The sequence below is a fragment of the Zonotrichia leucophrys genome, chromosome 20, assembly GCF_028769735.1.
Source record: "Zonotrichia leucophrys gambelii isolate GWCS_2022_RI chromosome 20, RI_Zleu_2.0, whole genome shotgun sequence".
Classification (NCBI taxonomy): Eukaryota; Metazoa; Chordata; class Aves; order Passeriformes; family Passerellidae; genus Zonotrichia; species Zonotrichia leucophrys.
In genome coordinates, this window is record NC_088189.1 from 13,468,203 (window position 1) to 13,480,765 (window position 12,563).

Genomic DNA, 12,563 nt, shown 5'->3' on the forward strand with positions numbered 1-12,563 from the left:
TTTGTTAAAAGGATCAATTGCACAGACTGATTGTGTGGAATTTTGTGTGTAAATAAAAACCAGATGGTGGGATTTTGTGGGACTTACAGAGTGGGGCTGAGGTATAGGGATAGAAATATCTAGTGAAAGTACCAAATTTTCCTTTTATGCAATACTTGATTTTCATCTGTGCTTTCTTGCATTTCCCAAAGTTCAGCTACTGAGAAAAAGATGGGAAAAGCCATGCAGGTGGTGGAATTGAGTACAGGGCTGGGCACAACACAGCAAACCCCAAGCTCAGCAGAAGGTTCCCAGATAATCAGGGGACTGGAGCACATGAGGAAGGAGTAAATGTTAAAGTAGTCTAGCACATTGTACAGGCCAAAGGCACTTCAGGCAAACACAGTGTTTATGGAGTTGCTTTTAAGTTAAGATTTCTCTTGCTGAGATTTAATTCCTTCCATGCACAGTCCACTAACAGCTCATTATCCTAAACCTTTCTGTGACTACATCCTTGTCTTTGGCCTAGATCTGTCCACAGCTCCCATCAGAACTGAAAACTGATTGCTTTACTAATGACATTGTTTAACTCTATGGAAATAAAGTATTGGTGCTATCTACATGAATGAGCAGTTCTGTGCTGCATATCCAAGGTTTGCAAATGCTGGCACAAAAGGCAAATATTTCTAAGCTGGCTGAATAAGCAGTTGCAAAACATTTGCAAATCGAGGCTGAGCTGCTGCATTGCTTTTGGAGTACAGCCATATTTTGTACCTGCTTCAATGCCTTTATGTTCAATAATTTACTGAGAAGGGAAGGGTCTGGGCTAGAGAGCCCAGTAAACAAAGCCCCCAGCCAACCAGAGAGGAGATTCCAGTGAAGTTTTTGTCCTTTCTGCTCTGCCTGCCATCACTGAGAGACTATGAAAAGCCAGCTTTACTTTAAAGAATGAACATTGCTTTATACTGCTAGAAAGACAGTGTGTGTGTTTGGGAACATTCCCACAGTCAAATGATGTCCTGTTATGTCTTCCATAAGGTGGAAGTATTACAGTGACAGTGGTTAAAAAAATTTGTATTCACACACACAAATAGAGACATGCAAAATATGCACAGCTTTGAAATCCAGCAGATAAGCAGCACACAGTGTCTCACCTCCACACTTGAAAGAAGTGTGAGCATTAAAGGCTGTTCCTTTCCTTGGAAATGATTCAGTGTTGCTGATGCTTCTGTTGTCTTTTTCTTCCTGGTATTTAAGGTCCTACACAGAGTGAAAGCTCCAGAGTAAGGAGTGATACACGGTAAGACCTTTTTCCTCTCTCTTTTGCTTTTTTATTCTGTCTTTTAGTATTCACAGTTTTGAAAGAGAGGAATTGTGTTTTGTAAAGAAGACAATGAAAAATTTATGAATATGCCCTGCAGCAGTATCTGTTAAGATCTGAGCATGCCCTAAACAAAAATACTGAGCTGTTGCTCTGCTCCACTGTCTGGCTGCAGTTTTGCCTCCATACCTGACTGATCTTTTTGTGTTTTCCCTTTGTGCTCCTCATCCTTCTCCTAGTGATTACCCAAAGTAAAATATATATTTAAAAACCCCCAAAACAAATGGCACTGGTTGTTTTCACACTGGTTTGTTTTATAGTATGGAGATATCAGAATTATATTTAGCTTTGTTAAGAAGATCCCAAAATCTGTCTGGCACTTACAGTGTGCTAAGGCTGATAGCGGATTATGAATCTTGCTGCCTGGTAGGATAAGAGTGTGCCCAACCATGTTACTTTAATTAGTTCCATGTTACTTTAATTAGTTCCCAGTACTATGAGTATTTTAAGGATCTGTACAAGACATAGCACTCAGGATGACATCTGGAGTAACTAAACTGAATTTCACTTTTTTTCAGTAGTTTTGATTCTTGGCTATGTTGTCTGAAGTCTTCCCTTGAAAGTTTGGGGTTTTTCTGTTATCTTTTTGTGTTTGAATGAATTTTTAGATGCCTGGATGTTCAAAATACCTGAATATTCTAGAATAATAATAATAATAATAATAATGATTCAGTTTTGGTATCAACCAGGGGGCTTCTACTGGTCCTTGTGAGGATCATGTAAATGATCAGGAAAGTGACTTTCTACAAGGGCATGATGTGAAAGAACAAGGGGGAATGGTTGAAGAACTGGGGCTAAGCCTCCTACAGATTTGAGGTCACTAATGATTTGGGCCTATTTATTTTGCAGTTGGTGGAGCATGAATTACATGCACCATGCCTGGTATAGAGCAAAAGTGTGTTTGACCATGATACTGAGGTTAAATCAACAACTTGGTCCTTTACAACTTGGGATTTACTTAGCCTTACCTACTGGGTTTTAGTTTGTGTGCATTTGAAGGAATGTAATTTTCAAGGTACTGGTTTGAAACTTCCTTCATTTGTGATGTCTTATGTGCTTGACCTGTAAACCCTCTAGAATTTTAGTTGACTACCTTTTTGTTTTGCCCAACATATTCTGAAAATGCTTTTAACTAAAGATGTAGGTACTTCTAACTCTGCCTAAGGAGATACAAATGTATCAGATTAATATTCTGCTAGGTGGAAGTGAACAGCACAGTGTGAGTCAGTACTGCTCTGTGGTTTCTTAAGTCTTGTGAGGTTGAGCAGTTTATATTCCTAGCTGCTAGTCAAAACTTTATTGCTAAATTCTCCAACCTGTTCCAGAATTGAGTTTAGAGGGAAAAATATGCATGCATTAGTAAGATTTCTAAAAATTTGTAACATTTTGTGTGTTCTGAGCATATGCCAGCCCTGTGGAGTAAAGGCACACAGGCTGTTCTCAGGTGTTAGCTTCTCATCTCATTAGGGACTCATGGGCAGAAATAGCTGAGCAGCAAAATCCAGAGCCTGGACCTAAGGGCAAGTGTATCAAATTGGGAAATGAAAGAGGAGATTGATGACAGATGTTATATACATCTATTTCACCCCCTTTCCATCAACTGAGGTTTCAGGTACCTCAGGAGATAAACCCAGTGTGTTTATACTGATGTATAGATACTTGGAATTATTGTGAGTATTACAAATCTTACCTAGTCTTTCACGTGTCTTTTCAACCCCCCTGAAAGTATCCCAGGCCAGGCTGGATGGAGCTTGGAGCAACCTGATCTAGTGGAAGGGGGCTGGAACAAGATGATCTTTAAGGCCTGTGCTAACCCAAACTCTTCTGTGATTCTGTGATTTGCAAAGTTTCATGTCACCATGCACTACTAGAACACTTCTCTGTCTTTTCCTGCAAAAGGACTAACTCAAATGGCCTTGAAAACTGTGAGGATGCTGCTTCCAGTGAAAACAAGACTGTTAATGGCAGTGACTCTCCGTTGCTCACAAATGGGACCTGCAAACCTGCCAGACCCCCCAGGCCTGCCAGGCCCCCGCCCCCCACTCCCCGCAGACCCCCGTCGGTCGCCGGTACGTCCTTGGGCTGGGCACTCCTCGAGTGAACATAACTCTTTCTGCTCCTGCTGTTTAACTGCACTTTGGGATGGGAAATTCTTTGGCAGGTCACTTCTGAAGGAGTATTTTTTAGCTTGCATTTGGTACAAGTTGTTTTAGTCATTGTTCCCGTTACTGGAAATTTCTTGTTTCCGCGTCTGCTCAGGGGTGGTGGCAGTCAGTGATGGTGCCACAGAGAGTGGAGCTGGGACCAGGAGAACACAAGTGAGTGCTGCTGCTGCACTGAGCATCCACTGAGGGTGACATGAAATCCACTGAAGGCTCACAGAATTGCCTCAAGTTGATAATACTGCATTCTGAGATACAAGTTACAAGTTAACTGGTGAACTGTTAACAACAAGTTAATTGGTTTCTACAATTGCAGTTAGATTCTGTGAAGTTGCAGCACTTAAAACATTCATTATCTGCTGAAATGCATAGATTTTTTTTTTTTAAATCTAGCTATTTAAAAGCTACCTGAAGGCCACTAATTCTGAAAAGAAAAGTTACTTGATATTTTTGAGGTAATTCCTTTACCCCCATACAATGCAGTGTTTCTGTAGTCTCATTATTACAATTGATAAATGCTGGATCTGGATGGGCCCTGCAATACAGTAATTACTTTAAAAGATTAATCCAGTGCAGTTAATTAATGAGACTTGACCTGTGTTCAACTTCTAACCCCACCCACCAAATGGTATTAAGATAAAACTGAAAGCATTTAAACAATGTCTGTGTTCCCTTCCCATTGTGATAGTTACTATCCATGCAATATCAAATCTCCTCTTGAAAATTTTATGCTTATCATCACTTAAATTATTATTCCAAATAATAAATGGAAAATAATTAATTCATTAGTACAAAGAAGTAGTTTTTTATCATCATTTAATGTTTACAGAATGCAGACCAGGTAAATATTTATCAGAAATACCACAATGCTGTTTATGGCAGTTTTTGGATTAAAGCATTTTTATAGTGAGATAGAATTGCTGTTCAGTTTGTGTTTGAGCTACAAAATGTGGCTGTGGAAACAGCAGTTCTGGCAGGTTTGCTGTTGTGTAATGTGTAACTTCTCCAATAGATTGGTGATAAATGTCAGTTAAAGGCTTTTTCTCTTTCTCTCTCTCATCATAGCAAGTGCAAATGGTCCTTCATCCACATCCACAGAGAGCGATGGGGCCAGTGCAGGCTCACTGGCAGGCACAGCCTCAAACACACCTTCAGAGCAGAGCCCTGAGGGAGCAGCAGCCGCCAGCACAGCTCCTGCCACTCCTGCCCTCACCACTCCTCCAGTGTCCAGACAAGTGCAGCCAGTAAATCCTTCACCTCAGGCTCTTACTACAGTCAGCCAAGGGCCTCTTCCACCTGGGTATGGGTTTCATGACTTCTTTCTCCCCATGTGTGCTGACTTCTCTGGTTTTACTTTATTTTACTTACAGTAGGTGTAAGAAACCATAGATAACATCTGCCTTCTGCTACCTGACAAAAATCCCCCAATATGAATTTGGAGGGTTTATAACTGTTTTGTATGGTTGATCTTCAAACATTCAAAGGAAGAATTCTGATACTTATCATATGTTCCCATGTCAGTGGAACATAGGTTTAAAATAGTGTTGCAGCTTATTGTCTTCAAATTAAAATAAACTCAGGTAGGAAAATATTGGTACAGATAAGTAGAAGAAAAGCTGCTATTGCAGTCCTGAAGGTTTGGATTTCATACTGCAGCTCCTGAGAGTAGTGTGGACATGCTGCTGTACTTTGGGTACCTATGGAATTTGTCAGATGGTTGACCTCTTGCCTCAAAGCTCTCAACTTTAAAGAAACAGCAGCAAAAACATTTCTAGACTCTCTGAGGGAGGGAAATCAAAAGCTTCCCAATGTGAATGGTGAAGTTGGTGAATTACCTGCCTTGATTTCCAGGTAGTGGAAGCACAAGGTAGGAGAGGTCTGAATTATCTCACAGGACAATGGGAATAAAGAAGTGGTCTTGAAAACAGCATTGTTCCTTTATCATTTTGATTTCAACAGAAATGGCAAATAGCTTTTTTTTTTTTTTTTTCCCCATGATGTTACAATTGATGCAAATGTAATTGATACAGGGGTAAGTCATTATCCCAAATACTGCATGTGCAGAAAATGTGACCAATGCCCTTATGGTGATCTCTGCATATCCTTGATCACTGAAAAATGTGCATATATTGGATTAATGCTACTCTAAAAGGGGATTATTTTCTGTAGTTGGTTCTGTTCAATAGGTTATTGATACACTTGATATTGGATACAAAATTTTGCTAAAATTTTACACCTAGGCATGAATTTGAGCTTCTGTTTCCCAGAAGGGTGGCCATGTACAATGGTTTTTTATTTTAATTGGCATAGAATCACTGTTAATATGAATGGTACCATTGTATGCTGCACACAGTTCGGGTGCATCTCATGAGCCAAGGGTTAGTTTGAAGCATTTTGTTTAGAAATAAGCATTTTATGAAAACAGACATTTCTCATCTTTAAGCTGTAGATGAGATGCATGGTTGGAGTAGTTTGATCTGGAGGAAGATTAAACTTTTGGATCTATTTTCAGTTGGGAGCAAAGAGTAGACCAGCATGGTCGAGTGTACTACGTGGATCATGTTGAAAAAAGAACAACGTGGGATCGGCCAGAGCCCCTTCCTCCAAGGTGAGCCATGCAATCATCTCACAGGTCTGGGGTTTTCAGGAATTAATTGCCTGACAGTTTGCTAAAGCTGGAACAAATATTTGAGAACAGAAATGTGAACCCAGTTGCTCTGGGTTGTCTCCCAAGGAATGCATAAGGAAAAGAGTTGAATGTCAAAATGAGGAAAATCTGAATTTCCTGTCAAAGTCAAATGCATCTTTACTGTCTGAGAAACAGATTTCAGTTAAAGACAGTAGACACCCCCAGAGTAAAAGGGAACAAAAACCACAGAAAAGTATTTTGGCATTGAGGTAGCTATCAGCTTGAGCAGCAATGCTCTTGGTTACCTCTTATCTTGAGGTTACTGTTTGCAGGCCTTTGATCTTGTCTCAGGGCTCCCAGCTGCCAATTTATTATGCACATAGAAACCAACTTTCGTTATTAAACTTGTCCAGCTCTTGGCATCAGAACAGCTGGTGATGTTAGCTCACAGTTGCTGCTTCTTATTTTTTAACAATATAAGAAAAGCACAAGAGTTGTTCTGTTGCAAATTTCTTCATCCTCAAAGGGTTTCTTGCACACTATAAAGAATTACAAAGTGAAAACATGGGATGGTACAGAGAACTTGCTATTGAAGAACAAAAACTGGCAGTCTCATAAATGGAGCCCACCTGTCATGTTTCAAGTTATTTTGAACTTTTTCAGCAGATGAATTTTTATATTGCTTAAGCTTATTTAGAATAGCAGTGCTTTCTTTCAAGTTTTGTAAGTAGTACTGATCTCATATGAACTGAAAATTAGAAAAAAAAAAACCCAAAGAAAATCAAAACAAAACACCAAACCCCATGCCCACCTTTCTTTTCTGCCAGATCAGAGTGTGAGGAAGTCTTGTGTTGAATAGCTGAAAATGTCAGAGGGTTTACTGTGTTTTAGGAGAAACCAGCTGGGTGGGATAACTGCAGTGATGCCAGCACAGTATGGACAGTGGTCTAGACAGCTCTTGGCAACTATTTCAAAAAACCCTGAAAATACAATAAATTGAATGGGTCTGACTTTGTATAGAATGCAACAAATAAAAGTGATTCTCATAAAAAAAGTCTCCTAAAATTAGGCAAGAGCTAGAGGGTACAAGGAGAAAAAAGCTGCTGGTGAGCCCATGTTTTCTGCTCCCTTCCACCACACTGGCCTCCAGGTGCCTCTGAGCCTTAAATTAAATTGCCAGCTCTTGACAGCTGTGGCTTCTCTTTTCCCCCACAGCTGGGAGCGCCGGGTTGACAACATGGGCAGGATTTATTACGTTGACCACTTCACCAGAACCACGACGTGGCAGCGGCCGACGCTGGAGTCCGTCCGCAATTACGAGCAGTGGCAGCTGCAGCGCAGCCAGCTCCAGGGAGCCATGCAGCAGTTCAACCAGAGGTTCATTTATGGGGTAAGGAGGACCTGGGTGACTGAGGGTTAGGGTGGTTTCAGGGTTTGGGCATGCCTGTGGGTCACCTGTCCCCACAAAGGCAGCAGACTCTGTTATGGTTTATGATAATGTCTCTGTGTGTAGCACGGCAGGGAGGGCTCATTGTAATGTTAGTTCATCTCCTTCCAGTCAGCACATGGGGTTTAGTTGTCACCTCATGTCCTGGTTTAGGGCAAATTTGTTAAAGAGTCTGCAAAGGAGGGCCCCTCCAGAAAGCAAAACCCACACAGCCCCTCCCCCCAACTGGTTTGGGAAAAAATTCCTCGGAGAGAGGTGGAAAGAACCTGTTTATTTGACAGACACAGCACCCCCCAGCACAGAGAATGAACAATACCCGATGACACCGCTCTGAGAAAGATGACAAAATCAGAGAGTCTCTTTCGGGGGTGGTTGCTCTGTTCTCAGTCCCTCCGGCGCTGGGGCAGCTGCTGCAGCCAAACGGTGCAAACCCTCGGTGTTCCCAGGTCCCAGTCCGGAGCAGGTTCGAGATGGTCCCAGAAACAGGAGAGGAGAAACAGTCCAGGAAGGGATGTGGACTGTTTAGCTAGAACGTGCTAATAAGCAGAGGCCAAAGCAGAGCAGAAAAAGAGAGCAAGCAAAGCAGCAAGCTGAAAGCAAGAAGAGAAAAACAGCCCTATGTACTGCTCATCTCTGTGTCCCTGATAAGAGAAACCCAAACAAAACTTCCACTCTTCAGAGCCGGTCTTAAAGGCACAGAACAGATGACTGGGGATACAAGCATCATAACGTCACCCCAGGACACCTCAATATAGGGCTTCTTGGATAAAATTGATGTACAATATTGATAAAGCCTGGATAAAATTGATGTACAATATTGATAAAGCCTTTGGCTCAAACTACAGCTTAGTAATAAGCTGGTGCATTTGTATTGTATCTTGTATTACCCTGGCCAAACACACGGGAGGTAAGCAATGCATTTCTGCTCTAGGTTAAAATAAATTATGCACAATGAATGTTAGGAGAGCAGGGAAATTGAAAAGAATCCTTCCAGCATTTTTACTCCATTATTTGTTTCTGATGAATAGCACATATTAGATCACTCCAACTCATGCTACTCATGCTCATTAAGAATGATGGAGGTTCTGATTTGCTGTACATGTGAGAAGAAAATGGAGCCTGTAAGTGGTGGTAGGGAGAACTGTAGTGAGTGCAGGAATGAAGGTTCTGATTGCTTTGGGTGCTGCTGTACTGATTTCCTCCTGCCTAGGCAGGGGTACTGAACAAAGAATAATTATTTCTTGGCACTGTAGTTAATTAAGCATGCCAAGGTCAGTAAAATGGGCCTTCTCTGTGGAGGAAAAGAAGGAGTTGGCATCCTTGCTTATGTGTAACATTAACAGAAATGCATTTACTTCAATAATTCAGGATGGCTATGGTAGAACATCTGGAAAGCAAATGACTAGTCATTAATGCCTCATTTGTTCATGTGACTTGCAGAACCAGGATTTTTCATCCACACAGAACAAAGAGTTTGATCCTCTTGGCCCTCTGCCACACGGATGGGGTAAGACTAACTTGAATGTGTTTTGTAATGCAATGTAGTTAAACATTAAAGCATACTTCTGCCAAATTATTTGTCAGCTCTTCTAAGCTAGTTTTTGAAAATTAAAATCTACATTTAGAATAGTTTAAAATCAGATCTAATCAAATGTGCTATTAAAACAGAAACCTGACTAGGCTATGCCATTTCTAAGTGGTTTAGAAGCTATAAAGTTTTCTGGTTTACTCCACTGGTAACAAGTGTAATAGCTGCTTTAACACTGCCATCCTTTTGAGACTTTTTCCTTCCCCCCACCATCCTGTTCCTGCTAAATCAGGCTCCAAATCCTCTCTAAATCAAACTGCTAAAGTCTCTCTCCAAGACAACTCTTGAAGAGTTTTGCTGGTCTCAAAATGTTTTTTATAGTGACAACTGCTTCCTTATTTGGCCCCCTCCCTGGAATAAATTTGTTCTTGTACTTTACAGGGTTGAGAATTTACAATTAATACAAATTTTGGCAGGGTGTAATAAAAATAGAAGTGTAAAACTGCTTTCTGGTGTGGACTATGAAGCAGATATGAAAATTCAAGTTTTATGATACGTAGGCAAAGCTCTCAGAATTCTCTTGTGGAATTTGGAGCAAGTAATTACTTGGCAGAGTTGGACCTGAATTTTTGGGTTCATCTGCTTTTCAAACAGAACTATTTGGATTTTTAGTTCTGGTATTGCTGCAACTTTGTGCCATGAAATTTTTCCCCACTCTTGTGCTTAGATACATTATATATAACATTTCACAGAAAGGTCTTTAGGCTGGCAGTGCCCAGGAGATGGCAAACTGAGTCTCCACATCATGTGGAATTCTGCTGTCAGGCTCACAGGCAAATGCCTACTTACAGGCTTCTCTTGGAAACTGAAGCTTTTGAGCTGTGGTTGTCAGATTTTGATCCATTTTTGTAATTTGTTTCTCTTGCAACACTAAATAAAAATGGTATGAAGAGCTGCAGAATGGTACAGAGGAACAAGTCATGGCATTTCTCATAGGCAGCGTGTGCCCATGGTTCATCTGAGAGAAAATATAAATGGGTTTTCTTGGAAACTGCATTTGACTGTGTTTTATTCCCTGCTATAAATTGAACTTGAAGCCCCTTTGTACCTTCTGGATACTTCTGTGTATATCTGTTCCCTCCTCTGTGTTTGCTTTCTGTGTTGCTTGTCAGGCACATCACAACACTTGACACAGCTGAAGTTTCCTGTGGACAAAACAGCTCACAGTTTTCAGTTTCCAATTAATTTCTCCTGCAATTGAAAAATAAATTACATAGTAAGGAGTAACGTCAATGAAAGTGAAAATATGTTGGATCAGAGGAGGTACAGAGAAACCTGAGAGCAGGAGAGGCTGAGTCTGGTGATTTATATTGTGTAGTATTTTGTGTATTTGATGTAGTCTCAGCAATAAATTAAAGAGGGAATTGAATTTGTTCTCCTTTTACGTCTTTTCAGAAAAAAGAACTGACAGCAATGGCAGAGTGTATTTTGTCAATCACAACACACGAATCACTCAGTGGGAAGACCCCAGGAGTCAGGGGTAAGAAATCAGCTGAAGCTGCATGTATGATGAAAATGTAAATTAAATTAAAATGTAGCCAAGTAACTGAGAGTAGAGTGAGCCAAGAATTGCTGCCCACAGGTGAGGCATGGATTGTGCTATGCAAACATCAGAGAGCTCGATAAAAAGTGGAGACATTGGCCAAATGGGAACTGTTGCAATATTACTGTGTCATCCCACAGCTACCAGGAAAGCCTTGGTCAACAGTAAGCAATGAGCTCATTCTCCAATAGAAAAGCCTCTGCTTTTCATAAGTAATCAATTACATTTGTCTAAACATTTGTGTCATTAGAGGAAGAAAATATTTCCTTTGTATGCTGATGGGATGGTGCAGAGTCTGGAGTTAGACTCTGGTTGTTTCCCACACAGTCACAGAGTCCCAGAATGGTTTGGGTTGGAAGGGACTTTAAAGCCCATCTCGTCCCACCCTCCTGCCATGGGCAGGGACACTTTCCACTATCCCAGGGTGCTCCAAGCCCCATCCAGCTTGGCCTTGGACACATCTGGGGATGGGTAGGAGACAGAAAGAAGATGACCCAAAAAACTGTAGCACCTTTCCTCACACCTCTTTAAAAAAGGAGGAATAAAGGAGACAGAGGCACTACTAGAAGCACAGGAGTTCTGTTTATTTTGAGCTCTGTCACTGCAAAGCCTTTGAGGTAAGGAATGGAGGCAGGAAGTTGAGGGTGAAGTGTGTTCAGTCCCATGTGCTGTTTGAGCTGAAGATGTGTTTGGTGAAGCAGCTTCACCTGTCCTCCATGAAGGAGGGGAAGGGGCACAGCCAGGGCTGTGTGAGAGGGGTCACAGCTGTAGCCACTCCCCTCTGCAGCTGTGGAGAGAAATTCCTCTTGGAGCAGCCCAGCAGCAGAATGCTTGGGCTGCACAGTCAGGACATGGCATTGATGGAGGGAAGCCACTGGGGAGCACTTCACAGTGATACCACTCAGATCTTCCAGATATATTGAGATCTACTTTTATATACAGCAAAACTGAGTTGGAAAACATTGGCAAAAAATTTTACATGATCAGGATTGGCATTTTCTTTTAATTTGGCATTCTGAAACATTTTTGGCTGCTGTGATTATTCATGAGGTACCAAAAACTGCTTATTAAAATTATATCAGTTTTTGAGTAAAATCCTCATAGTTAGAAGATAAAATTCTGTTGTTTGTGAAGGAAACAATAAACCTTGCTTACACTTTTCCCTTCAGGTTTTTTCTTGCCTTTATTTAAGGTATTGCAAGCAAATGAGATAATACTTTTGGCCTAATTGAGAGATTACTGCAAATTTTGGTGGGGGAGGGAAGCTAAAATAAATCCAAAGAGAAACTTTCTCAACCTTAGACTCTCTAGATTTTCCAAGATGTTTACTGTCTCAGGTATTACTCCATTGACATCATGGATTCTGTTGATCAGTTACCATGTATTTTCTTGTATCCACAGTCAGTTAAATGAGAAGCCTTTGCCAGAGGGCTGGGAAATGCGATTTACTGTGGATGGAATTCCCTATTTTGTGGATCACAATAGAAGAACCACTACATACATCGATCCCCGCACGGGCAAGTCTGCTCTGTAAGTGTTCTTAACATTTCACTAAGGTTTCAAAAGTCAAGTTTAGCACACATCATTTTAAAAATATTTTTTAAATATTTATTTTTTGCTTCTTGCTACATTATTAGGCAGGAAGGTTTACATGCAGCAATGCTTCTTAATTACCTGTGACTTTTTAATTCTGAAAATGAAAGTCCCTGAAGAAGCCAGAGTTCTAAACACTGCAGAATCTTTCTTGCCATGTAATGTGTGAGATTTGAGAGTAGTGGAGGAGCTGCATCTGTTCTGTTGATGACCAAATCCCTTCCTTCTCTCTTTAAAAGAG

General features: G+C 40.9%; 1 protein-coding gene across 3 annotated transcripts in view; it reads left to right on the top strand.

Moving 5' to 3' along the window:
• The window catches only part of ITCH (itchy E3 ubiquitin protein ligase), a 62,490-nt gene that overhangs the window by 35,286 nt on the left and 14,641 nt on the right, over window positions 1–12,563 (top strand). For all 3 annotated transcript variants that reach the window (XM_064729778.1, XM_064729777.1, XM_064729779.1), the window contains exons 6-13: window positions 1,237–1,279; window positions 3,260–3,429; window positions 4,588–4,822; window positions 6,035–6,130; window positions 7,367–7,541; window positions 9,039–9,105; window positions 10,582–10,666; window positions 12,131–12,259. In XM_064729778.1, coding sequence (XP_064585848.1) covers window positions 1,237–1,279; window positions 3,260–3,429; window positions 4,588–4,822; window positions 6,035–6,130; window positions 7,367–7,541; window positions 9,039–9,105; window positions 10,582–10,666; window positions 12,131–12,259 — 1,000 coding nt within the window. The remainder of the gene's footprint in view (window positions 1–1,236; window positions 1,280–3,259; window positions 3,430–4,587; window positions 4,823–6,034; window positions 6,131–7,366; window positions 7,542–9,038; window positions 9,106–10,581; window positions 10,667–12,130; window positions 12,260–12,563) is intronic.